This window comes from Mytilus californianus, unplaced genomic scaffold, assembly GCF_021869535.1.
Source record: "Mytilus californianus isolate M0D057914Y unplaced genomic scaffold, xbMytCali1.0.p SCAF_5, whole genome shotgun sequence".
NCBI lineage: Eukaryota > Metazoa > Mollusca > Bivalvia > Mytilida > Mytilidae > Mytilus > Mytilus californianus.
Window position 1 is genome coordinate 70,288,173 of NW_026262701.1, and position 24,989 is coordinate 70,313,161.

The 24,989-nt window shown below is 31.9% G+C and overlaps 3 protein-coding genes across 7 annotated transcripts in view; 2 read left to right on the forward strand and 1 right to left on the reverse strand.

Annotated features, from left to right (window-relative positions):
- Nucleotides 1-24,989, reverse strand: part of LOC127701343 (plasmanylethanolamine desaturase-like) — a 429,461-nt gene that overhangs the window by 184,936 nt on the left and 219,536 nt on the right. The window lies entirely within an intron of this gene.
- LOC127701319 (phospholipase A2 group XV-like) overlaps nucleotides 1-24,989 on the forward strand; it is a 131,160-nt gene that overhangs the window by 34,160 nt on the left and 72,011 nt on the right. The window contains exon 7 of one of the 4 annotated variants that reach the window (XR_007981975.1): nucleotides 21,025-23,187. The exons of the other annotated variants lie outside the window; for them this stretch is intronic. The gene's annotated coding sequence lies outside the window, so the exon portion shown is untranslated. Of the gene's footprint in view, nucleotides 1-21,024; nucleotides 23,188-24,989 lie in introns of those variants that run through there. 4 annotated transcript variants of the gene reach the window in all.
- On the forward strand, nucleotides 11,088-22,651 carry LOC127701320 (phospholipase A2 group XV-like). Its single transcript, XM_052205206.1, has 6 exons — nucleotides 11,088-11,177; nucleotides 14,212-14,368; nucleotides 15,574-15,692; nucleotides 16,503-16,601; nucleotides 18,130-18,357; nucleotides 19,192-22,651. Exons 1-6 carry the CDS (start codon nucleotides 11,102-11,104, stop codon nucleotides 19,704-19,706), a joined length of 1,194 nt encoding a protein of 397 aa, XP_052061166.1. The 5' UTR covers nucleotides 11,088-11,101; the 3' UTR covers nucleotides 19,707-22,651.

Sequence of the window (24,989 nt, forward strand, 5' to 3'; positions counted from 1 at the left end):
AGAAACCTATATTATGTTAAAAATTTGATCACAATCCAAATTCAGATAGTATCAAGCTTGAATATTGTGTCCAAATTTGCCCCAACTGTTCAGGGTTCGACCACTGCGGTCGTATCAGGCTGCGCTCAGCGAATAATTTTATTTGTTTTGGATATATAAACCTCACAGAGGAAAATCTCACTATACTTAAATTTACAACAAAGGTTAACTACTGTTTGTTCCCTTTGTTCCCTTTGGTTCCTCTTGTTTATTTTTATTCTGGAAGGTGAAGTTCCATCGGTCCTTTCTTATGGTGTGTATAAGTCCTTCGTCATGCAGTTGTGTGATTTGACATCTTGGATTTCAATGAACGAAATCAATGTACAGCTGAAAAATTATCAAATCAGATTATGGTTACAAAGTTTGTTTGGAAGTTTGGTTTGTATCTATCTTGTTGATAATGGAATATGACATCTATTTTTTACATCAATTTAGTTTATAGAGCTTTCAATTTAAGATACAATTCACGTAATTTGGTAGTTCTTAGAAAAAAATGTTTATTAAAGGTTATTAATGTAATGAAACAAAATCTTTAAATACCTTGTTCAAGTTCTTAAAGGTATTTTTGAAAAAAAAAAACATTTATTCAGTAAACAATAGTACTACCTAGGACTAATATATATGTAAGTGTAAGTTATGCGTAAAGAAATGAATACAACAGTTAAAAATTAGGGGAAATGCAAAGAATATTTCATCTTGTGGAAAATAAGGGTTGTTAAATCTCATATTAATCAACAATACCTTCACGGGATTGGAATCGTCGCCCCTATTTAATTGTATTGACTTCTACTTTGTCAGTGAGTGCGTTATCCTCTCTACTATCGGATTAAAATATCGTCTTCAAAACACTCCAAATACAGCTTAAATAATCTATTCCTGGGGTAGAAAATCCTTGGTATTTCGAACAAATTTAAAGTTTTGTAAAAGCTCTTTTATATTTATTATCATATCAACGATAATTCATGTCAACACAAGTGCTGACTACTGGGCTGCTGATACCATCGGGGAGGAAACCTCCACCAGCAGTGGCATCGACCCAGTGGTTTTTAAATGAACACATCATTGAAACCAGAATTAAAATGTTGTAGGCCAAAACTCTTAAACGATACATGTACAAGATGAAGCCCGCCTCCGGGTGCGGGATTCTCTCGCTTTGTTGAAGACCCATTGGTGGCCTTCGTCTGTTTTCTGCTCTTTTGATCGGGTTGTTGTCTCTTTGACACATTCCCCATTTCCATTCTCAATTTTATGTACAATTGAATATAATTTTTGAAGGAATTATGCAAAATGTAAAAGATGGGGAGTGGGAGTAAGTACTTACTAATTGAATCTGCTTTCATCTTAAACGTATGAGGAAAAGTAATGTTTTATTGACCCAAAGTCTGCTACCAATAATACTGCACACTTTTTAAAATCTTAGTAAATTTTCGTTTTTGTACCTTTTTGCACTGACAATATTTAATTATCGGTACTGAATAAGAGGGAACATTAGAATACTTATGGTTTTACTGGTATTTTTTCTTTAAGAAAACACGTCTTTCATGAGTAGAGACACAGGCGAGACACTAACATTGACTTTATTATCAACAGTTTTTATGTTATGACGTTTACGACTGTCTTATGTCCATTGTCCTTTACCTCATTTTCATGGTTCAGTGACTACTTGAAAAAAATTTTTTTTTGTCCCATGTGAATTTTTCAGATATAATAAGTCATAGGATAAATATATTTGGCAATGTGTTCCTTGCAAGATCTACATGTTCGTCAGACAGGGTTCACCTGACCTCGACCTCATTTCATGGATCAGTGAACAAGGTTAAGCTTTCGTGGTGTATTTGTCAGATACTATAGGCAATCGGTTTACTTTATTTGGTGTACATGTCTGTCTAGCAAGGTTTATCTAACCTTGACTTTGTTTTCATGGTTCATTGTCAATGTTAAGTTTTCATGGGGATGCTTGTTTCTCAGATACTCTAAGCAATATGTCAACTATTTTTGGTGCATGGAATGATTGTCAAGTGTACATGTCCGTCTGGCAGGGTTCATCTGACAATAACCTCTTTTTCATGGTTCATTGTTCAATGTTAAATTTTCGTAATTAAGTCTGTGTTTCTCGGTTACCATAAGCAATAGGGTAACTATATTTGGTGTATGGAATGATTGTTAGGTGTACATATCTGCATGGCATGGTTCCTCCGACTGTGAATTGGATCATTGGTAATGTTAAGTGAATGTGATACTTGTAGTAATACCTTTTATATTACACACTTTCCACATAAATCCAATCATTATGAGTAAAGCAGCTAAAACATTTCAGTGTGTGCACTCTTGTTATACCGTATAGCGGGTTATTTTCGCGGGTGTAAAATTTCGCAAATTTAGGGGCAACAAAGTATACGAAAACTTTTGGTGGTTTTTATTTTGGCGGATTCTTAAATCCCAATTAAATATTTTGGCGGATACCGAAATGGTTGCAGTTAAAAAGTTGTAAAAATTGACAAACAAGTGTCTATTGTTATGGTTAAATGATTGTTTTACCTGCATAGCGTCTTACTTTTTGAATATATTTTGTCAAAACTTCTTGTTAATGTTATGGTTGATTCGTTACGAAATTGACCGGACCTTTGATGAATTAATTAGGTTATAAAATATGAAGAGTGACTTGCAACTCTTATATAATTTGACACTAATAAATAAGGGTACATACCTGACAGAGTACCTTACACTCTTATATTATTTGATTTTTTTTTGGGTGTTTTAACGCCACTTTTAAGCACCGCTTTTGGGCTATTTCATGGCGGCCAGTTTTTATTGGTGGAGGTAGCCGGAGTGCCCGGAGAAAAACCACCGACCTTCGATAGGAAAATTGACAATCCTAGTCAATTAAGATTGGAGTCGAGTGCACCCGCACGAGCGGGGTTCGAACTCACAACCTCAGTGTTGACTGGCTAGTGATTACAGTAGTAACTACTTAGACCACTCGGCCACCGAGGCCCCCTATATTATTTGACACTGATAAACTAATAAAACAATTAACACCTAACATGCATCGATTGTATAAATCATATGTGAATAATGCCCTTTGTCATTTATGTTGTTTAAACTAACATAAACCGTCATTGACCCGTCGACCGGAAAAATAGATCGTTTATAAAACGCTATTTTTTAGAAAGTACCGAACGTATGCATACATTTTCGCGAATTTTACGATATTTTATACCGATTTGATGAGGAAAGATCTTTTCAACTGATTTTTGCAGTTTGTTCTGTTATTTTACTAGTACACTACTGTCTCAGGTAAACAATGGGGGTTGATCTGGCAAAACATGTTTAACCCCGATTTGTTCCTAATGTGCCTTCTCACAACCAGGATACTGAAATTACTTTGTTTCTTGTTGTTAGCACAAATCAAAATGACATATTTTTGCACCAATACAGTTATCATCGCTAAAACAATTAAAACTCTTTTTGAAAAAATATTGGTGCCCCTGAAAAGGGCCGTTATTAAGTGAGTAATCTGCTATATCCACTTTTCACTTGGCAGTATTCTCGGTCATCTTTGGCAGAAGTACAGCCTGGGTGTTTGGTAGAGCACCACCCTGGGCAATGGAGACACCTGACAAAAGTTTGTTCAACTTTTCATCATTTCAGATGGCCAACTTGAGATGACGGGGGATGATTCTGCTCTTCATGTTGTCACGGGCAGCGTTTCCTGCCAACTCCAATACTTCAGCTGCTAAGTATTCTAAGACAGCTGCGAAGTACACTTGAGCACCGGCACCAACTCTCTCGGCATAGTTTCCTTTCCTCAACAGTCTGTGAATACGACCGATGGGGAACTGGAGTCCGGCACGGGATGACCTGCTCTTTGCCTTTGCTTTTGCTTTTCCTCCTTTTCCACGTCCTGACATTTTTTACTATTTGGCTGTACGACACTCAGTAAAATGATAACAAATTTCGTCAGGGTTTAGCTTATATACCCACTAAACAGATTGAACGATGTTTTAATTCTAAACTAATCAGAAGAAAAACTTTCTTCGGGCAGTTAGGCTACCGAACATTCAACATGTTTTGGGTGCTCTCTCCGAGGTACGCGTTTATTTAAATCTTTCAATACGTTTTGCCCAGTATATAAAGAAAACTGAAGGTCGGGAAACATCATGACTAATTTGACATTGAAAGCAGTAACATGCCACCCAAAGTTGGAACAAAAGGAGACAAGAAGGCCGTCACAAAGGCCAAGACTGCCCGTCCAGGCGGTGACAAGAAAAGGAGGAAGAGACGTGAATCCTATGCTATTTACATCTACAAAGTTTTGAGACAAATTCACCCCGACACCGGATTTGCATCCAAGGCAATGTCCATCATAAGCACTTCGTCAACGACATCTTCGAGAGAATCGCAGCAGAAGCTTCCCGTTTGGCACACTACAACAAGAGATCTACCATCACATCAAAGGAGATCCAGACCGCCGTCGGTCTCCTCTTACCTGGAGAATTGGCCAAGCACGCTGTCGGTGAAGGTACCAAAGCCGTCACCAAATACACCAGCAGCAAGTAAACAGTCTGAAGTTTATAACTTCACAAACGGCGCTTTTCAGGGCCACCAATATTTTTCATAAAGAGTTTACATTTGTTCTACATCAAATCAAACTACTAAGAAAAGCTATACCCAAATCCCTAGCTATGTCTACTTTCAATTTTGTATGATTACCTTTCTCTTCTTACTGTCTTTATAATAAATATACGAGTCACATGAAAAATGAAGGACACAACTGCTTGCAATTAATTTACATATTTTTCTATTACATAAAAAAGGCAAGAAATAAGACTAGTTTTTTCTTGTATTATTAATTACACTGAAACAAGAGCAGTACCTGAAAAATCTTAAACAACGCATCAAACTTATTGAATAGAATATAATATAAAAGAAATATTTGCCTGCAAAGTCCGTTTATTTCGGTTTTTAATCTCTCTCTATGTAGGCAAATGCAAGGATTTTTGATCTTTGTACGTGTTCATCAATCTTCTTTAAAAAAAATAGGGGGAAGGGGGATAGAGACAACAAAAACGGTTATGACATAAGCAAGGAAGTTCAAAAAGGAAAAAAAATATAACACTAGAGAATAGAAATGGGAATAAGCTTTGATTTCAAGATTTAGTTTAGAACCATGTACACAAATCTAAGATACTTTTTGAAATATTTTGGTGGCCCTGAAAAGGGCCGTTGTTAATTTTAGCTGGCTGGCTGTTTAACCTCCGAATCCGGACAAGGTACGTCCTTGACGTTTCAAAGCGTAGACAACATCCATGGCGGTGACAGTTTTCTTCTTGGCGTGCTCTGTATATGTGACAGCATCACAGATGACATTATCCAAGAAAACTTTAAGGACACCACGGGTTTCCTCGTAGATAAGTCCAGAACTACGTTTTAAACCATCTCTTGTTGCAAGAAGATGGATGGCTGGTTTGGTAATACCCTGGATTTTATAAATCTACTTCATCTTTCCGTTTTATCGTTTCCCCTCTTTTGTAACAGCAAAACTCAAAATGTTGATTAAACATAAAATCAATTCTCTCATGTCTTGTAGAAGAGGGACGAAAGATACCAGAGGGACAGTCAAACTCATAGATCGAAAACAAACTGACAACGCCATGGCCAAAAATAAAAAGACAAACAGACATATAATAGTACAGATGACACAACATAGAAAACTAAAGACTAAGCAACACGAACCCCACCAAAAACTGGGGGTGATCTCAGGTGCTCGGGAAGGGTAAGCAGATCCTGCTCTACATGTGGCACCCGTCGTGTTGCTTATGTTATTACAAATCCGGTAAATTGTCTAATTCGGTAAGTCACATTCGTAATTCGTAATAGTTTTGCTACAATTAATGACAACAAATAGTAGAAACATGGATATGTGCTTATAATTTTTTGTATTAGTCAATAGTAAAAAAACAAATATAACATAAAAAATGCAAAATTTCAATTCAATAATAAAAATATCACATAGTTTTTAGTTAACATCCACTTTGATCTTCCTTCATAAAAGGTCCAACATCTACATTATAACTTTTTAATTCAGCAAAAAGTCTATCTACAAGTGCTTGATCCATTGTTCTCTGCCTTCCCAAAATCCATGCAAATTCAAAAAGACTATTCCCAAAATACTAGTACATGAGTACATGAGGGTGTAGTTAGTGTAATCTGTATCAATAACTACATAATTTCCATATGGAGCAACTGAAAACAAAACGAAAAAATAAATGTAATTTCCACACACAGAAAAGGGGGAAAATAAAAAGATAAACAAAACTATTAAAACTAAACTAAACCATAGCCAAAAACCCACAACAAAATCAACCCGTTTGTGAAAAATATATTATGGATACAAATTTAATATTGTTCAGAAAATAGGATAATATTGTCTTTCAATCCAGATCGCATAACATTATTATATAAAGCTTTAATATCTGAATTAATTATTTTTTTCAAATTAAGGATTAAAAGGGACTTCAATGTTTAAATGTCCAAAGCCAACAGGTATATAAATATAAAAAGGTTTACTTTGGTTTTGTAAAACTTTATTTAAGCAACAATGTGAAATATTGAGTTAATAAACGATAAAAGCTGCGCTAAAGGCTAAACAGATTAGTTACTTACCCTAGCAAAATTAACTTTCAGACTTGATGGCTTAGTTGCGTCTGGCATATACAAGTCTCCTAATGCTTGTACCATTTTTCCATCACTATTAAAATTAAAATAATTGAATTAGAGACTATTATGTGTCGTTATGTATGTGGTATTTCATCCAATAACACATAGTCACTTAAACAGTTTGAATTGTACTATAACCAACAATTCGTGTTACTTTGGGTAAAATGGCAGGTTTTTTTTACCTGTCGCACATCGCGTTAAAACTATGTGGACCTCAACTTCGCCTCGGGCCATATCCTTTTTAGGAGATGACTGTCTTGTCAAAAAAAAAAAAAACATATGGCCTTCACTGCCATGAATCATTGACTGATTGGTTTGTCTTAATATTTTCTATTAGAACGACGGTATAAGCAGTTGCCATCTTGATCTAAATAAGAATCTCATCGTTGAAATCCCTCCGCGAAAAATATCAAGATAAGGAACAGCAATAAATGTGTTGTTTCTAGAAATTATGGTAAATATAACATGGAAATATTGTCTGATGTACATGCAACATCTCCTTATTTTTTTACACTTAATATTATAAAATTATTGGATTTATTTATGATGTATAAAATTTGTTCTATGTATATCAAGACAATAAAAGAGTACAATGCAGATATAGATTGAGGTATTAAACTGCCAAATTTAGTATGGAACAACAACAAAATCAAACTACTGACATACTATTTAATATGATGTTTACCATGACGGGTAGTGGCTCTCCAGTTACCATGCGGGTGCCTTCCATTATTATTTCCTCTTTTACCGTAAAATACATATCGTATCAAAGCTGTTTTCAAAACAATTTAATTGTGGCTGTCAATTAGTTCGAAATATTCATCATGATAAAATAAGGTAAATTTTCGCAATAACAATTGTCTTAGTAGTTGAAATGAAAATTTTTAACTGAAGAGGAAATTCACAGCTGCCTTTTCGTTTCGTTTTGAATGCTTGTTTATTTTCTAGTAATATCATATGGTAATACTGATTTCATTTCCCCTTAGATTACCAGTATATATGGTTATATATTCGACAGTAGGAATTCAGACAGCCTTTTGGAATAGACTGTTGAAATTTGCGAGGAGCGTAATTTTCTGACGTCAAATATTGGACTGAACGAAAATATTTTCCCCATAGAATATGTGTTCATGATTTAATAACTTGCAGCCTGTCAGTTTGGTCAGCTACTTTAGAAAAAAAACAATTGACTTGGTCAGAATTTATCGGATAGCTTTAAAATGTTATGGGTGTTAATAGGACATGCTATTTTTAGTTTGGTTTGATTGTGTTATTTTCGTTCATGTGTATATGTTCAAAATGTACCCATCTATGCTTATATATGTTGATTTATTTCAATTACAAAAGACTAAAAGTCATATGAAATTTCAGATTAAAAAAAAAGTTGAATATGATTTATATACTTGAATGGCTAAGGTTTACTATAAAACAAGTGTACGTGAAATTTCTTATAAAAGAAAATCCTTTGTATTATCAAAATCTTCATAAATGTGCTGCTATTGAACTATTGTCTTCTCGTACACTAATTCGCCAAAATTTGCCCGTATGCAGTGACCTTAACTACGAGACATCTCGTTAGAACTCCTGCCACGGCACAGTGCAAGTGCAAGGGGACTTTTTTGAAACCGTGATGAAAGAATGTAAACAAACGTGTAAATATTAATAACTGATTCATAAAGAACAAATTTAATACAACAAATTATTAAACAACTGTTAAAGAAAAGATTAATAAACAAATCTGAAAGCATGGAAAATATAAATTAAAATATCATGGATCTATCAATTCACTTATTTGTCACGTGCTTCCACGTGCTCTGTCACAACGGTTGATTGTTTATCAATGTCAAGATCCAGTAAACTTCGGCAACAAACTCCAAAAGGTTAAGTAGCTTGCGATAAACAATCACTGAATGAATTATTATTTGTCGATAGCTCGTTAAAGATTCGTAGTAAATATAAAAAAACGTGCATACAGGACTTATTTAATAGATATAAGAAGATCTGGTATGAGTGCCAATGAGACAACTCTCCATCCAAGTCACAATTTGTAAAAGTAAACCATTATAGGTCAAAGTACGGCCTAATTTATAGATATAAGAGATGCGGTTTGAATGCCAATGAGACAATTCTCCATCAAAGTCACAATGTGTAAAAAGTAAACAATTATGCATGCGTTGGTATAATAATTTCGGTAACATTGAAATTACAAGAAACTCCTTTCATGTGACTTTAAAGTGAAGTTTCTTTCACTATCAATTCATAATACCATATTAAAGTCATTGTTAAAAATAATTTTGAATATATTTGGGCACACATTACTATTACCATGGCATGAACGAAATCAGTGTGCATTTTTAAAGTTAAGTTAATGTATCATGAGTTATCAAAAGTACTCTTCTTTTATTAAATGATATCAGGATCAGCTGAGTTTTGAACTCATTCTGTTGCACATATCATAGAACAAATAAATATTCAGTTTGGGATTACTAGTACTAGTATATAATCATGATATTCTCTTGTAACAACCTTCATTCTGTATTAAAAGAACTTACTCCAAAATACTAGTCTCATGTACGTCACCCAATGATAATGTATGCTTTTGAAAAACCATTTAAAAGAAAATAACATACTGTTAAAGTATGAAGAATACAAAAACTCATAAATAAAGTGCAAAGCTACACGACAACGCCGCTGCTGAGTTTATTAAATATGTTACATATGAACATTCAACAAACACATATGTATATATACACAAATATATACTTCACACAAAATAATACCATAGAAAAAACAACCCTCCAGTCCTATGAATCTTATTTCATCAATAATTAAAAAAAGGGGGACTAGTAAATAAATTAAAATTAACTAAGTAATTTAGAACCGATCGCTTTGGCGCTGTCGTGCTGAATGACAGAAACCCCTGTTTCAGCTGGAAACTGACCGTACGATAGGTACGACACCTATACATCATGAAATAATAATAACGAAACTGAATTTGAATAAACTTACCGTGACTTGACTGTAAGTGTTGCTCTCCACCTATTGCAGTTTATTCAAAATTCTGACCAAATTGCAATTTGTTGTATCATGCAAACCAAACTGTTTAACCGGTCAGAAATTTTAACGAACTGCTGTAGAAAAACACAGTCAAGTCGTGAACGTGCAAGGTGATAGAATAAAGCATACTTGCAATCCTATTACACTTGAATTCTACTTCATTGATATTATGAAAGTCATTGAACAAATTAAAATACATAACGTTATTGTAATTGTCATGCGAAAGGTGATAGGTTTTTGAATTGCTAATCAGGACGATCCGATGGCGTTTACCAATCATTCTAATGATTATCCCCCCCTCCCCCTCCGAGACTTTGCAGGTTGTATTAGATCATAGAACCGTATTAGATATACCTACAGTTGCATTTTATAAGTCTCTACTTGATTTCCAAATACTTTTGAATTGGTAAATTCTTCTTCTATTGCTTGCCAGTCATGGGGACATTGGGCCATTAATATTTCAATCTAAATGCAAATTTGTGTGCGTGTGCAATATAATTTCTTTCAACTGTTTGTTTTTGACGTATCATTGCTCATACAGTCGATTTGAAGGTATAGACAAAAACCTGAAATATGTCTCATTCATCCCCGGTCTCCCCTACCTACTTGCAGTTCTTTATTTTGTAAGAAATAAGGATAACTGAAGGGTAGGATACAATAGCGCAGGCACTTGTCTCTGTTTTTTTTTTAATCTATAAACCTAGCTTGATATATTTAGTTATATAGGTAAAAAATTACCTATATACCTTAATATACTAAGGCAGAGACCTATATATGTCTCTGATTAATTTTATATAGGTAAAAAAAATATTCAGAGACGAGAATATAGGTCACATGATTTTTTTTCAGAGACAAGTGCCTGTGCACAAAGGCTGAACATCTGCTTCCATGATAAGGTTGTGATGTAATAAACAAGGAAAATACGTTGAAATGATAAAGTAAATTTAAAATTACCATATCAATCTGTAAACTGGGACTAATACAACATATATTGCAATATATGAATTATCTATTGGTCCTGTGCATTAACATTGAAAATAACAAAAGGGGATTCTCGTCCTTCATCCGGTCAATAGCGATATTGAGCGGAAATCTGTATATTTTTTTATATACTATGCGTTGTTAGTATGAATTATTATTTGTGACCGCTTTCAGAAAAGATGTGACCTCATTGTCATTTGACCTGTCACAAGTTTCCTTTCTGGAAATCATTCCAACCGGAAGTAGGACTCTGTATATATATAAACATCCTACTTATCGACTTAAATTGCGATTTTTATCAAACATGTTTTGTTTGATATTTTCCTTTTTATTCTTCATTTTTTATTGTGAATGTAAGATCCTGAATCCTGTGATATTAGGTAATGTACTTCTTTGTTTTAAAGCTTACAGGTAATCGGACAAATGCTGAAAAAATTATAAATTTTGCATGCACATTTCAGATGTGAAGCATCATTAGCATGAGTGGGGAAAACTTGACGTTACTAACTTGTTTGTTAAAAAACATGGAAACTTTTCGAAGTTGTCTCAAATTTATATCTTCTTCTTTTAATACAGTTCGATGTTATAAGGTATAAATCCCAGGACATAAATGTTTTTATAATTTGTAAACGTTATTGATTTGTTTTGTTTTTGCTGATCAGATAATAGACAGATAAAATCTTGCAGCAACATGCCTAATACTAATAACATCAAAACACCAAAATGGCAAGAAAAATTTAGTACATATTGTTAAAGCAAAATGAAAAGGTTAGAATTTATGTACATGTATATATAATTAGATTATGAAAAGTTTAATACAATTCCGTAATTTTGATACTAAGGCATTCCAAAAGTTATATTTTATTTGCCTTTAAAATGCAACATCTATAGCTGCACATACTCTTCCGGACAACCTTGAAACAATGAATAGAAAAACAAACCAAAGGCTGAGCTTCATACACATAATGTTCACACACTTGCACACCTCTATACATGTATATGAAGCATTCAATTCTTAAGTATTGATTTAACTCAAAATAAATCCATTTTCACTCCACATCAATAAATGTAGGTTATAATTATGCAAAAGACTAAGTTACATACATGTAGATATATATTTCTAATCATGGGAATAGTAATGGTTATCAGATTTATTAAGAAAAATGAATTTCATTTTCTAATTTCAGTCTGACGTCGTTTGTTTTTATCAAGAACTCTGTTAACTTTTGTAGTTCATGCCAGTAGTTGTTGACTACAATAAGCATTTCTTGTGTCTCCCGTCATTTGATGACAATCACATGGAATATGCACATGATCTAGTAAGGAAAAGAGTGAAATTTGGGGAAAAATAAATTATAGAATCTTGAAGTTTTAATGATTGACATTTTATACATTTTGTACTGGTTTGAATGTAAAAATCACACCATAATCAAACAATTTGCATATAACTTTTTTTTTTAAGTACAACAATTCAGATGGAAAAGATAAAAATACCATGTCCATATGTGAAGTATAATTATTGGAAATTAAGACAGAAAGTTTCAGGATGTACAGTACATATTTTGTTGAACAATAAGTAGCACAATATTATATTTTACAGATTTCTTAAAATCTTTTCTAGATCATGTAGATTTGAAAAAAATTATTAAGAAAGGACATGAAGGATATTATACTGTATATATGATTTTAACTTTCTTACATTATTTTTATTCTAATGTTCACATTGATATTTTTCACTTATACATTAATATTTGTCACTTATAGTATTTTTTAAATGATTCTATTGTAATAGATGGAAAAATTTATCGCGTCATTTGATTGCTTATTTTAAAGTATGTTTTTCATTTTTATTTTTCAAAATCTAAATTAAATATGTACATTGTAACTTATAAGTATTACTTTTGATTTGAAAAACTTTCGACATTTTAATACATTTATTTCTCATTAATAGAAAGTATTTTCCTATGGCATGTATATGTTAACAAAAAGAAAACACAAACAGATTTCTAAATAAAGAACAGAAATGAAAGATTTTATTTGATTGTCTTTACTATCAGAATGGGTAAATGTTGTCCTGCCAAAGTTGGGCTATCCAGTCCTGTAGTATCCTACTTCATGTTCTTGTTTGTCTAATCATACAAGTCTTCATACTTGTCTTAAAGATACAGGAAATTCATTATACATGACATAATGATTAATGATGTATGAATAATATCATGAATATTAATCAAATTGTGACCTTTGAATTGGGAATGGAATCCTGTCTTTGAGGAGACATATCTTCACCATTTTACAATTTGTACATCTAACAATGGATTTATAAGGAGCTATTGTTTATAATTATTTTCTGTGTCCAAATGCATTGCAGTCATTGGGAATTTGCATATTTTCTTTGAAAGTGGTACATGATTTAAGTGCAAACATTCATGTAAATGTAAATAATGTACATGTTGTGCACCCCACAAGTTTTTATTTGACAATGCAAATCTTGTTCATGATCAGATATTTTATTTCCAATGTTGACATTTCTTCTTTGAGAAAGTTTCCAAACATACACAGCAGTGTTTCAAACCCTCAGTTTCTCTCATCTTTCATTATCTTCCAACTGATGTATTCAGGGTACACTGCCACAAAGGAGTAAGTTCGTTAAGGACCTTATTTGGCCCCGAATATTATTGTTTCAAGATAAAAAAATATTTCAAGGTGATTTAAAGACATGTAAGAAAGTATAAAAGAGCTATTTTTGTACAGAAAATTAAAAAAACGTTATAAATGACATCCCATTTGGGCCATAAATTGAGATTTTGGTCAAATTTGAAAGTATAAAAGAGCTAGTTTTGTACAGAAAATTAAAAAAAACGTTATAATTGACATCCCATTTGGGCCATAAATTGAGATTTTGGTCAAATTTGACGAAATCGTCTGAATTTCAACCAAATTAGGCCTAGAAAACATTGGAGCGCAGGCTTGACAAACTAAATATTAAGGTCAGCTATGTAAAATATTACATGTGTAACAAACATTATCTTAAAACATATTTTTTGTCAATGTTTGCTACATGTTTTCAGTCCAAAAAATCAATGGAAATTTACCTGTTTTCATTGAATTTTGTGAAAAAGAAAAATGTCATCACACGTTGACAATGATGTGATTATTTTCAGGTGATGGACGCTAATCTTAATTGACTAGGATTTCTAGTTTTCCTGCCGAAGATAATTGAATTTTTGCATGTTTAGTGAAGGGATGCAGCATCAATACATTCATGTGGATTTTTTTTTTCATTTAAAGTTTTGGTGCAAGACTTGGTGATATACATTGTACATGATATAAGAAAAGTAAGAACGGTTGCTGGAAACAGCATACAATGTAGAAAAAATCTTTACTTAATTTTTCGACTCTTTGAATATTTTTCAGTACCTGGTGATGGTGGAAGTGAATTTGTAGCAAAACTAAACAAGACAACTGCTCCTCATTCGTGGTGTGTTCTCCATACAGATAATTACTTTAGTTTATGGCTAAATCTTGAAGAGTTAGCTCCCTTTGTAATAGATTGCTTCACTGATAACATGAAGTATGTCAAAGGAAATTTTTTTTTGAAATTTTGCTATTTGAATTTATACCTGATACATTTTCTATAGGTACATGTACAATTTATATGGTTACTGTATAATAGATATAATACACCAGTGACTATGTTTAAAAAGATTAAGAATTACTTTTTTACTAAATGTAAAAAAAAAACATCAGGAAAAAGCATGTTTGCCTGTCAGTCATCCTGAAAATTACTTTTTATAATAAGACCAAATAAAATAATAACTTGGTGATTTTAGTTGAAAATAACAGCTTTGTTCATTGTTAAATAAAGTTAACTACACTGTACATATGCAATATTTAATTTTACATGTACCTATATTGAATGATACAACTTTCGCGGTTTAAGAAATTTTGTCTATTGAGATTTATTTGTTGTTGTCAGATATGCAATGTATGGCTGTCTCTTTTAAATTGATCACGCTTTTCAAGAATCAGTGCAGTTTAGAAAATGTAAGGCTATGAGGTCCTCATGGCAGAGAGGGGCCTCGGCGGCCAGGTGGTCTAAGGAGTTGAACTACTGTATCACTAGCCGGTCAACACTGAGGTTGAGAGTTCGAATCCCCCGTATGACAGGTGTGCTCGACTCCAATCTTAATTGACTAGGATTGTCAGTTTTCCTACCAAAGGTCGGTGGTTCTCTCCGGGCACGTCCGCTTCCTCCACTAAAAACATAACCGCCAGGAAATAGCACAATAGTGTTGAAAGTGGCTTTAAACATCAATCAATAAATCAATCCTCACGACAGATTGGTTGTATAGATAAGTGTGTTATATGTCACCTCTTTTTTTTAAATAAATAATTATTATAATTATTTTAGTTGTGGATGCTTCTTCATCATGATGCATCTTACTTTACGATGTCTGCCATTGAAGGAAATATAACCTTTTCCTGTAATGGTTTAGGTTTGCAATAGAAAACTGTTGTTGTCAAAGACCATGAACGATTGTTTTGCAAATGTCATTAGGTCAACTGGAATCAAATTGAGGTTATTTCGATGTAGTTGAGTATCAAAACTCCAAATTTTTATGCACAAGTCCGCTGTTTAGGTGATATATTGATATATTTGGTGTAAAAATATGATATATATATGAATTTTCAGGTTCCTCCATTACCCATTATTTGTATGAGTCATTTATATCCTCCTGCAATACAAATTATGCTTATGATGTTCCTATATTTCAGAGTATTATATGACAGAGAGAAACATGTAACTCGTAATCCACCGGGTGTTGAAACAAAGATTCCAGGATGGGGAGATACAAGGACGGTGGAGTGGCTTGATCCTTCACATATTAGTCCTAGTAAGTATAAAACGTAGTTATTTCAGACGAAGGGAAAGGGGCCACTTACTATGTAATAACTGGTTGGGATGAGTTGCTGGAATATGTCATTTTTTCAAGCATCAGGATATATATGATAAGGTTGAAAAAATTAAGATGAAATATATGACAAGTTGCTGATTGAATCATAAGTATCTGAAACTAATCAGATGTTGATTTTACTTCTATTTATATTCATCTATCCATGAAATAGCTTAATCATGATAACTACATGTATGGGTATCTTTTTTGTAAAAAAAAATATGATAGAGTTTGTACTTTTGTTGTTCAAAATATATAAAAAGGATGGGGTATTGGACTCTGCTGCTAGCCCCTACTAAAAAAAGGATTGAGGTGGCTTCCAAGATGTCAGAAAGCAGATGATCAGTTCTAACAAGTGTCAGATCTTGATAATTCAGACCAGGATGATCCGTCTGACACATGGGTAATACAGGCAGGATAATACTTTGCATAACAGCTTCTGCTTTGGCTTAATGTGTAACTTAAATTATGATTTTTAAACTATGAAAAAGGAATAGGTACATTTAATAACACAAGACACTTTATCCTAGGTATAAAATCCATTGACAACATTGATTTTACTGAATAAAAAAGAAACATTTATTCACAACATATCTGATTTGCACAAAAATCCTAAAAAAACAAAATCTATAAGAATTTTATGTATTTTTACATAAATTATGGTATTTTAGAAAAATAGACTTTGATGACATGAAATACAGAGTCTTCCATAGAAAGTATTATCAAAACATTTTTTTTGTTTCTTTTCAGCATCTTACTTTTCACCCATTGTTAATGCCATGGTAAAATGGGGATATGAGAGAAATGTATCAGTAAGAGGTGCTCCATATGACTTCAGGAAAGCTCCAAGTAAGTGTAATAACTTCATCATTAGATACTGTAAATTCATAATTCATTGTTTGCATTTATTGTTGCCATTTTTTAAAAATGGACAAAAACGCGGTATCAATTATTGCATTTTCAGGAAAATCTGCAAACAGTTATATGTATAAGATATCAGAAAACCAGTTCCTATTATTGTGATACTCACCAGTTGCATTATTCGCATTTATAAAACCTTTGCACTAATTTCTGAATTTACAATATTTCACACTGGAATCAAGCAGCATATCATGACAGTAGTACATAGGTGAAAATACATATGTATTTCATGTACATGTGTCGTATTAACTTTAACCACATCAGTTTTTAAAAATCCTTATGTGTCTCAGTGGTTTTATTGTAGAGTGCACACCTTGAATGGGAAATTCATGTGTTTGATACCTGGTCATTGACTTTAAAATTCATAATTCACAAGAGCAAATACAGGTCAGCTTGAACTCAACTCAGAATAATGTGTTAAGGTGGAGTTACATTTTTTCTTGCAGACTCTAATCTTGTGACTTAGCATAATTAAAAATCCAGTTCAATGTGATAGCTAATGGCTATTTCAAGGGAAAATGCAATTTTTTTTTCAAGACTTGCAATGTACCATCCAAACAAGTTTTAAGAAATCAGAGTATATACATATTGCGAAAATTATTCTTAAATAAGAATCTGATGACCTTGAGGTGATAAAATATTTTCGCAAGATATTTTACTGATATCTTATATATGTAAACACTAGGGTAAAAAACATAAAACATTAAGTATTCAAGTCCGATATGTTAAATGTCATAACAAAGATTATGTTAAAAGATCTCTTTTGTCGACGCATGTGCTCTATGTTTCCTGTCCAAAAAATCCATGTAAATTTACCCGTTTTCATCGAATTTTCACAGAAAATCAAAATGAGTATTATTTGTGATGTCATGATTAGAACGCAAGAACGTAAATTTCAACGAAAAGATGTATTTCCTATCTAGTCATTGTATTTGCTATGATCCATTGTGACATTGGTCAATTAATCCTAATTTCTAATTTAAGCTAGAGTTAGGGGCCATTTTAGGGCCTTATCGAAACCTACTCCTTTGAAAACAAGTAAAATATTTTGCAATAGATTGTTGATATTAAAGTAAAATCCATGTAAGCTAGATTTGATAACGTTAATTTTTTTTTAAGATTTCTTCCATATAGAAAGGTACAAGTTAACAAGTCTACTGGAGTATTGTAAATGGCCAACCCTCATATAAATTGTTTTGTATGAATTTTATCAGTGCTAGTGATTTTTTTTAATGCACAGAGTTGTACTTTAAAACCTTCTGACACAGCAGAATCAGAGAGATTACATTCTATCAGAATAAAAAACCTTGAGTTGTCTCCCATTGAACATGAAAAATTCATCAAATAGGATGTATTGTAATGATCTTTGTAAAAACAAAATTTATTGTATAGCATTGATTTAGTATCTAAATGTGAATGATTTTCATGCATAATGAAAACTTTTCACTTTTTCCAGATGAATATGCTGATTTTTACCAGAATTTGAGAACTTTAGTTGAGGAAACATATGCTCAAAATAACAATACTAAAGTAGTCTTGCTAGGCCACAGCATGGGGAATCCTACCACACTGTACTTCCTTAACCACCAGCCACAGTCATGGAAAGATAAATTTATTCATTCACTTATATCATTAGCTGGTGTATGGGGAGGATCTGTCAAACCACTAAGACTCTTTGCTTCAGGTAAGAAATATTTTTTGTAAAAGGCATTATATATGTGGGGGTAGACTGAAAGATCACTAACATTTATGTTTTGATGTAATACAATGTATGCTGAAAGTAAAAGATGAAAGCCTAATGATATGTCCAGATTTTTCACTAAAAATACTTTTAAATTCAGATTTCCCTAAATTTATGTCCATATCAAAAATGAAATAATTTAAACTGAAACTACAAACTTGTAATATGCATTACGGATAATGGTGGGACAATAAATGTATTCATGATGGCATTGAAAAGGTCTTTTTTATTTACTTTCTGTACAAGGATTTTGGTTCATTTCCAAATTGTTTTTGAACTGGCAAAATATACAAGTGCAAACTAAATAATTTAACCAAGGTGTTGTTTAAAAATTGGTTGACATGTAGTAGTATCAAGTTTAATTAATTCCCTTAATTCCAGAAATTTATACCAAAGTTTAAAAAAATCAGAATACAAACATTGTCAGAAAATATTGAAAAGTTTATATAAATTATACAAATGCACAATTTCTTCTTTTATAAGTTGTGAAAATTCAGTTTAGGATTGATATTTCTGGTACCAAAATATAATGCTTCAGGTAAGTAATATTTTTTTATAAAAGGCGTTGTATACGTAAGGGTACATCTAACTTTTTGTATATTAGTTACTAATCAAGCTAGATAAATTAAACAGGTTGCAACCCTCACTCAACATCACAAATAAACATACTATATGTAACAATCAGTTCATTGCTGGTGATAATCTGGGTGTAGCCTTTCTTAAAACCAACCATCAGCCAATAAAAAAGTAATATTTGTATCAATTGGTTCATTGCAGGCGATAATCTGGGTGTAGCCTTTGTAAAAGCATTAAATGTGAGAGCCCAACAACGATCTATGCCTAGCTCTGCTTGGCTGATGCCGTCAGATATGTTTTGGGGTGAGGATGAAATCCTAATTGAAAGACCTGGAAGGAATTATACAGTCAATGATTACAAACAATTCTTCATGGATATTAATTACATGGATGGGTGGTACATGAGACAGGACACAGCAAATCTTATCAGATCACTGACACCCCCTGGTGTGGAAGTTCATTGTGTCCATGGTTACGGCATTAAAACGCCTGGAACTCTGGTGTATACAGGCAATATGTGGCCAGATTCACAACCAAATGTGAGGAGAGATGATGGCGATGGTACAGTGAATATCCGTAGTCTAAAAGGATGTTTACATTGGCAAGGGAAACAACCACAGAAGATTTATCATGTTCCTGTCAAAAGAGCCAAGCATATGGAGATTCTTGATAATAAAGATGTTATAGCTTATTTAAAGAAAACTTTGACAAGTTGATGTTTGAAAGTTTAGGTTTAATTTGGGTCAGTTGCTGAAGAATCATTTTATTTGTTGATGCAATATTTTTTTTGAGGGGGGAGGGGAGTTAGAGCTACATGTACTGTTCATTTTTTTCTAAGAAATATAGCAGGCCTAAGAATAACATAACAGAAACCCAAGCTTATTTTATTACACAAATCTAACAGCCTCTTTAGAAAAATTACTAACGTAAGAGGTCAGGTTGACCTGGGGAAGCTATAAAAATGTGAGTTAAAAGGAGCAACTTTGAGTGCATAAAAACCTAGTTTAAACCAGTCACTTAATTGTTCAAGTGTCTGTTTTAAGTCGGGAACCTTATCAGTAGCTTTCTTTAAGATATAATACATTTTTCTTGTTGTTAAGAAAATTTGGTGTTCATGGAAGATATTTGATAATCTCTGTTAAATTATTTTAGACTCATTGGTTAAGAATCAATGTGATTTAGAGCATTGGCATAGAGAGACCCTTGTCTATTGTTGAAGACCTCATGTGTATACTTTATCAATTAGATGTCTTTTTTCATTTAGTTGATTGCAGTTTACCTTACATCTCTTTTAAATCACAGTATTTCAGATTAATTAGTGCAATATTGATATTGAAGTATTTTTTTTGCAGTAATATCTGAATACAGGATACCAATTTGATATTTTCTGCAATTTAAGTAAAATGTCTGGTTCATTATGATGACAAACTAGACTCTCGCCAACTAAATAGTTCACAAATCCCAATTTGAGGCTGAGCAACTTCTTTCATTTTTGCATTTGAGCATATTTCTGACAATGATGACATCTTTAGATCAAATTGAAGCCACGTTTGGGCCTATTTTCCTATTATTATTTTTGGTAAATATATGCAGTTGTACTTTCCATAAACATCTGAAATAGTACTTTCCAAGAGTATATGTTTTCCAAAACTTGGAAAATTAAATCAACTTTTCTAATCTTCTCTCTTTTGTCTAATCATGATTTTATCGATGATTTTTGCCAAAGTATTGAAAGTTTTTTTGGCATGATACAATAACTACAAATAAGTGTTGCAATATGTTTTTAAATATTTTTTTCTATTATATATTTACAGAATGTGTAATGTAAAAATAATTTTCTTCTAAGTATTTATATTTAGAGATATTCAATCTAAATGAATGTGGGAGGATTGGAACGGAAGTTTTTGCACATGAGTCTTGATTCATTTATAGTTGAGTGTCCATTTTGCAGTATTCAAATTTAATTAAAGAAAGCATGTTGTTTTTTTGAAAGTCCCTTCCTACACTCCCACATATTTTAAATTCTTAATGGAGGTCCTTAATATACTATTTAATGAATAGTTCTTAATATACTTTTACAGAACATTGGCAGATCCCTTGATCAGCCTTTAATTAAAAAATCTTAAAAAAGAGACGAAAGATACCAGAGGGACATTCAAACTCATAAACCATAAGTCATAAGTTACTCACGATTTATTTCATTTTTTAGCATAATATCGTCCACAAATTGTTTCATCCTCGCTCACCTTTCTAAAATATTCTTGATTAACCACTGCAGAAAATCTGGATTCAATTCATGTAACTCTATTATTGCAGTAAACCATCTGTTGGGTTCCAGTTAATAGCTCTGATGTTCATTGATCCAGAGTAATGTGGAAGACATTTTCTACTCTTTCTTTTATTCATTTATTAGATGATGTATGTACGGGTAATCTGTGTTCAGATCTTTATAATCATATGCAATGTACGATTTTGGTTTATTTTGATTCTGTTGTTAAAGATTTTTCTAGCATTCAAAGAATCAAATAACACCATCAACTATTGTACTCCTTGTAATAAGAAATGTGTATATACTCATATTTTTTTTATATATTTAAAATTTAGTTTACACTTTTTAAAAATTGATGGCAATCCATTGAAGATTTATAAGTAGTTGTCATGGTTATGAAAAAAAACAATTCAGTTTTGTTAATCGCAAATTTTCATTTTGTTGAATTTGATATTTTTTTGACTGTTCCAAGAAGAAATGAATGCTACAACTAGATCTTGTTCTTTTAATCAGACATATTTAATATTATAATTTTATGATTGTAAATATGATGCACGGTTCATATTTTTTGGCAGCGAAAATTGAATCATTTCTTGTCCGATATGTATAACCAGATGGTGTTTATTAGTGCATAATATTTGAAATCCGTATTTAGTTAGAATCATATTGTAGTGAAACCTTTCTACATGTACATCAAACCCCTTTCAACTGCAGATTTTGTTAAGTTTTAGCGGGATGGTAACTGTCTTTACCAAGCATTTTGTTTACTATAGACAGGGATTTAACATGCGAATACCTGTCTGTACGATGTGTCTTTAAGACTTAAAAGGAAGGAGGGAGATTAAGGTTTTTTTTTCACTTTATTCCTGTATAGTGTGTATAATGTTGAATAAATTATTTCTGAAATAATAACCATCATTTTAAGATTATGTAAACTCCAATTAGGATATTAAATGGCAATTTTCATTTTAATTGATATGATTTAAACTTGTTTACATACAACATATTTGTCATTTATATATTTAGTGCTTTATACATGTTTAGGATACCCAAAAAAAGTGGCATTTATGATGTACATGTCAAAATCTTGGTCTCAAACGAACGAATTTGTCATACTGTATACAGTATATGACTAGTGGTCAAATGAGTTAGCTAGTTTCACAGTTCCTCATAAATATGACAACTTGTAGTCTGTTTCAAGATCTGATGTAAATTAAATGCCGTGAGTAAACTGCTGACAAATTTATAAAATGGTGCACTTTTATCTATAAAGGGCTATTGCCACTCATCATTATGCTCTTTTTATAGTATTCTTTTGTAGATGGTACATGTATCTAATTTTATATTTTAAGAATGGCCAACAAAAGTTCTAAGTAAATATTACTAACTTACCATCTAATTTCATATTTTTTTGAAAGGCCAACAAAAGTTCAAGTGAATATTACCACCTAGCTTTGAAAGAAAATGGATTAACCTGTAGTCCAATGGTTGTCGTTGGTTGCCATCTGTCATAATTGTTTTTCGTTATTCAAATGAATCGGGCGTTTAGTTTTCTCTGTTGTAGTGTTTCACATTTTGCTATCCAAGGCCATTTATAAATCAGGCATTGAGTTTTCCTTATTGTAATGTTTCACATTTTGTTATCCAAGGACTTTTATGAATCATTTAGTTTTCCCTATTGTAATGTTTTTCATTTTTTTATCCTAGGACTTTTAGACAAATTAAAGATTACTTCATGGTATGGTTTTTTCCTCATTGTTGAAGGTCTAACAGTGACCTGTAGATGTTTACACCCTTGTCGTTTGGTGGACAGTTTTCTTATTGGTAGTCATATCACATCTTATTCAAATATTGGAGGGTAATTCTACACAATCCTCAAGTGATATTCAATTGGTAAAAAAAAGTCAAATCACAAAAATACTGAACTCCGAGGAAAATTCAAAACGGAAAGTCCCTAATCAAATGGCAAAATCAAACGATAAAACACATCAAACGAATAGACAACAACTGTCATATTCCTGACTTGGTACAGGCATTTTCAAATGTAGAAAATGGTGGATTGAACCTGGTTTTATAGCGCTAAACCTCTTACTTGTATGACAGTCGCATCAAATTCCATTATATTTAGAATGATGCGTGAACAAAACAGACATAATAGGTAACATAGTCATAATATGGGTACAGCAGTCATCACTGTGTCACAATCTCAAAACTAACAAACATTTAACAAAGAAGCACAAAAAGCATCTATCAAATATAACAACCAAATTCATTGCTTACTAAAACAAACAAACAAACAAACAAATATTTTATTTGCCAATCACGGCACCCAAAATGAGCAGAATAATTACAATATAATTTCAAACATAATATAAAAGTAAATTAAAAATAGGTTAAACAAAGTACATAACATGATTAATTTTGATTTAATTGATTAATATATAATATCAAAGTAACTGAAATAATTAATTTGTTATAATAAAAATATATAATATGACCCATTGTTTGTTATTCTGGACCCTTTATCGGACAATACACCTCACAGCATACCAATTATTAATTAAATGTAAATAGTAACTATTGTAAATGCATATATGATCATATATATCTATAACTCTGTATAAAGTATTCTAAATTAGTATTGTATGCCTGTTTTTATTTAAAACCTCTAATAATTGACAAATTATTATCAAAATATTTTTATCTTCATTTCCTATTAACCAAATAAACAGAGATTTGTTATCAAGTTTTGAAATATTTTTATTTTTACTAAATATTTTGCTAAGATAGGAATTTCTAACATTAACCAAAGCTTTACATGTTAAAAGAAAATGCATCTCATCTTGTACTTCCTCATTACAGAGTTTGCATATTCTATTTTCTAATTCTATATTAAAGTAACGACCTTTTTCTATTTCAAGTTTGTGAGCTCCAATTCTAAATCTTGTTAAAACACATCTGTGAAGATATGGTTATTTCAATAAGTATGGCTCAAAATTAAAGTTTGGTTTGAATAATCGATAAGTTCGAAGTTTATTTCCAGAGGTCTTATTTTGTCTTTTATCATTGAATAATTCTTTCTTCCATAAGTTACAATATTTTAAATATAATTTCTTTTTCACCATATTCTTAATGTTTGTTTTAGATGAGAGTACTTGATACTCTTGTAAATCAAGCAATTTCAGGATAGCATGAATACAACTAGTCCAAGAATTCTTCCCAGCTTTCGATAATGTATTTGAGAGAGTATGCATTTGTTAATAAAATATTATTTGTAATATGAATTCTTTTCCAATATTTGATCATGTTTGTTAAAATATCTAACATTAGAGGATAACGACCTAATTCACCAAATATGGCCAAATTTGTTGCATGCTTATTCACTCCTAATGTAAATCTGCAGAGTTTTAGATGCACTTTCTCGATTTTTAGATCTTTACAAAGTCTATAGAAATAATTTAGTTCTGTGTCATTCTTTAACTTCTTTGAGTTAAACCAACCCCATATTTCTGAACCATATATAATACGGGTTTCACTGTGTAATCAAAAATGTGCATTAGAGTGGAGATATTAGGGTTATAATTATTAAAATATTTATATATTTAAAGAAAGCTTTTAAACCTTTTTTTATATAACATATTTTTGGCTTCTGAAAAGCTGCCAGATGCACTAAAAGTTATGCCAAGATAAGTATAATGTTGGGTATTTTGGATGTATGTGTCTTTATATG

Bases quoted from the DNA above. Each gene is read 5' to 3' on its own strand.
- LOC127701320 (XM_052205206.1), top strand. From the start codon at position 11,102: ATGTTTTGTTTGATATTTTCCTTTTTATTCTTCATTTTTTATTGTGAA. The intron at 11,178-14,211 runs GTAATGTACTTC...AATATTTTTCAG, and splicing joins CCTGAATCCTGTGATATTAG to TACCTGGTGATGGTGGAAGT. The intron at 14,369-15,573 runs GTATGTCAAAGG...CCTATATTTCAG, and splicing joins TGCTTCACTGATAACATGAA to AGTATTATATGACAGAGAGA.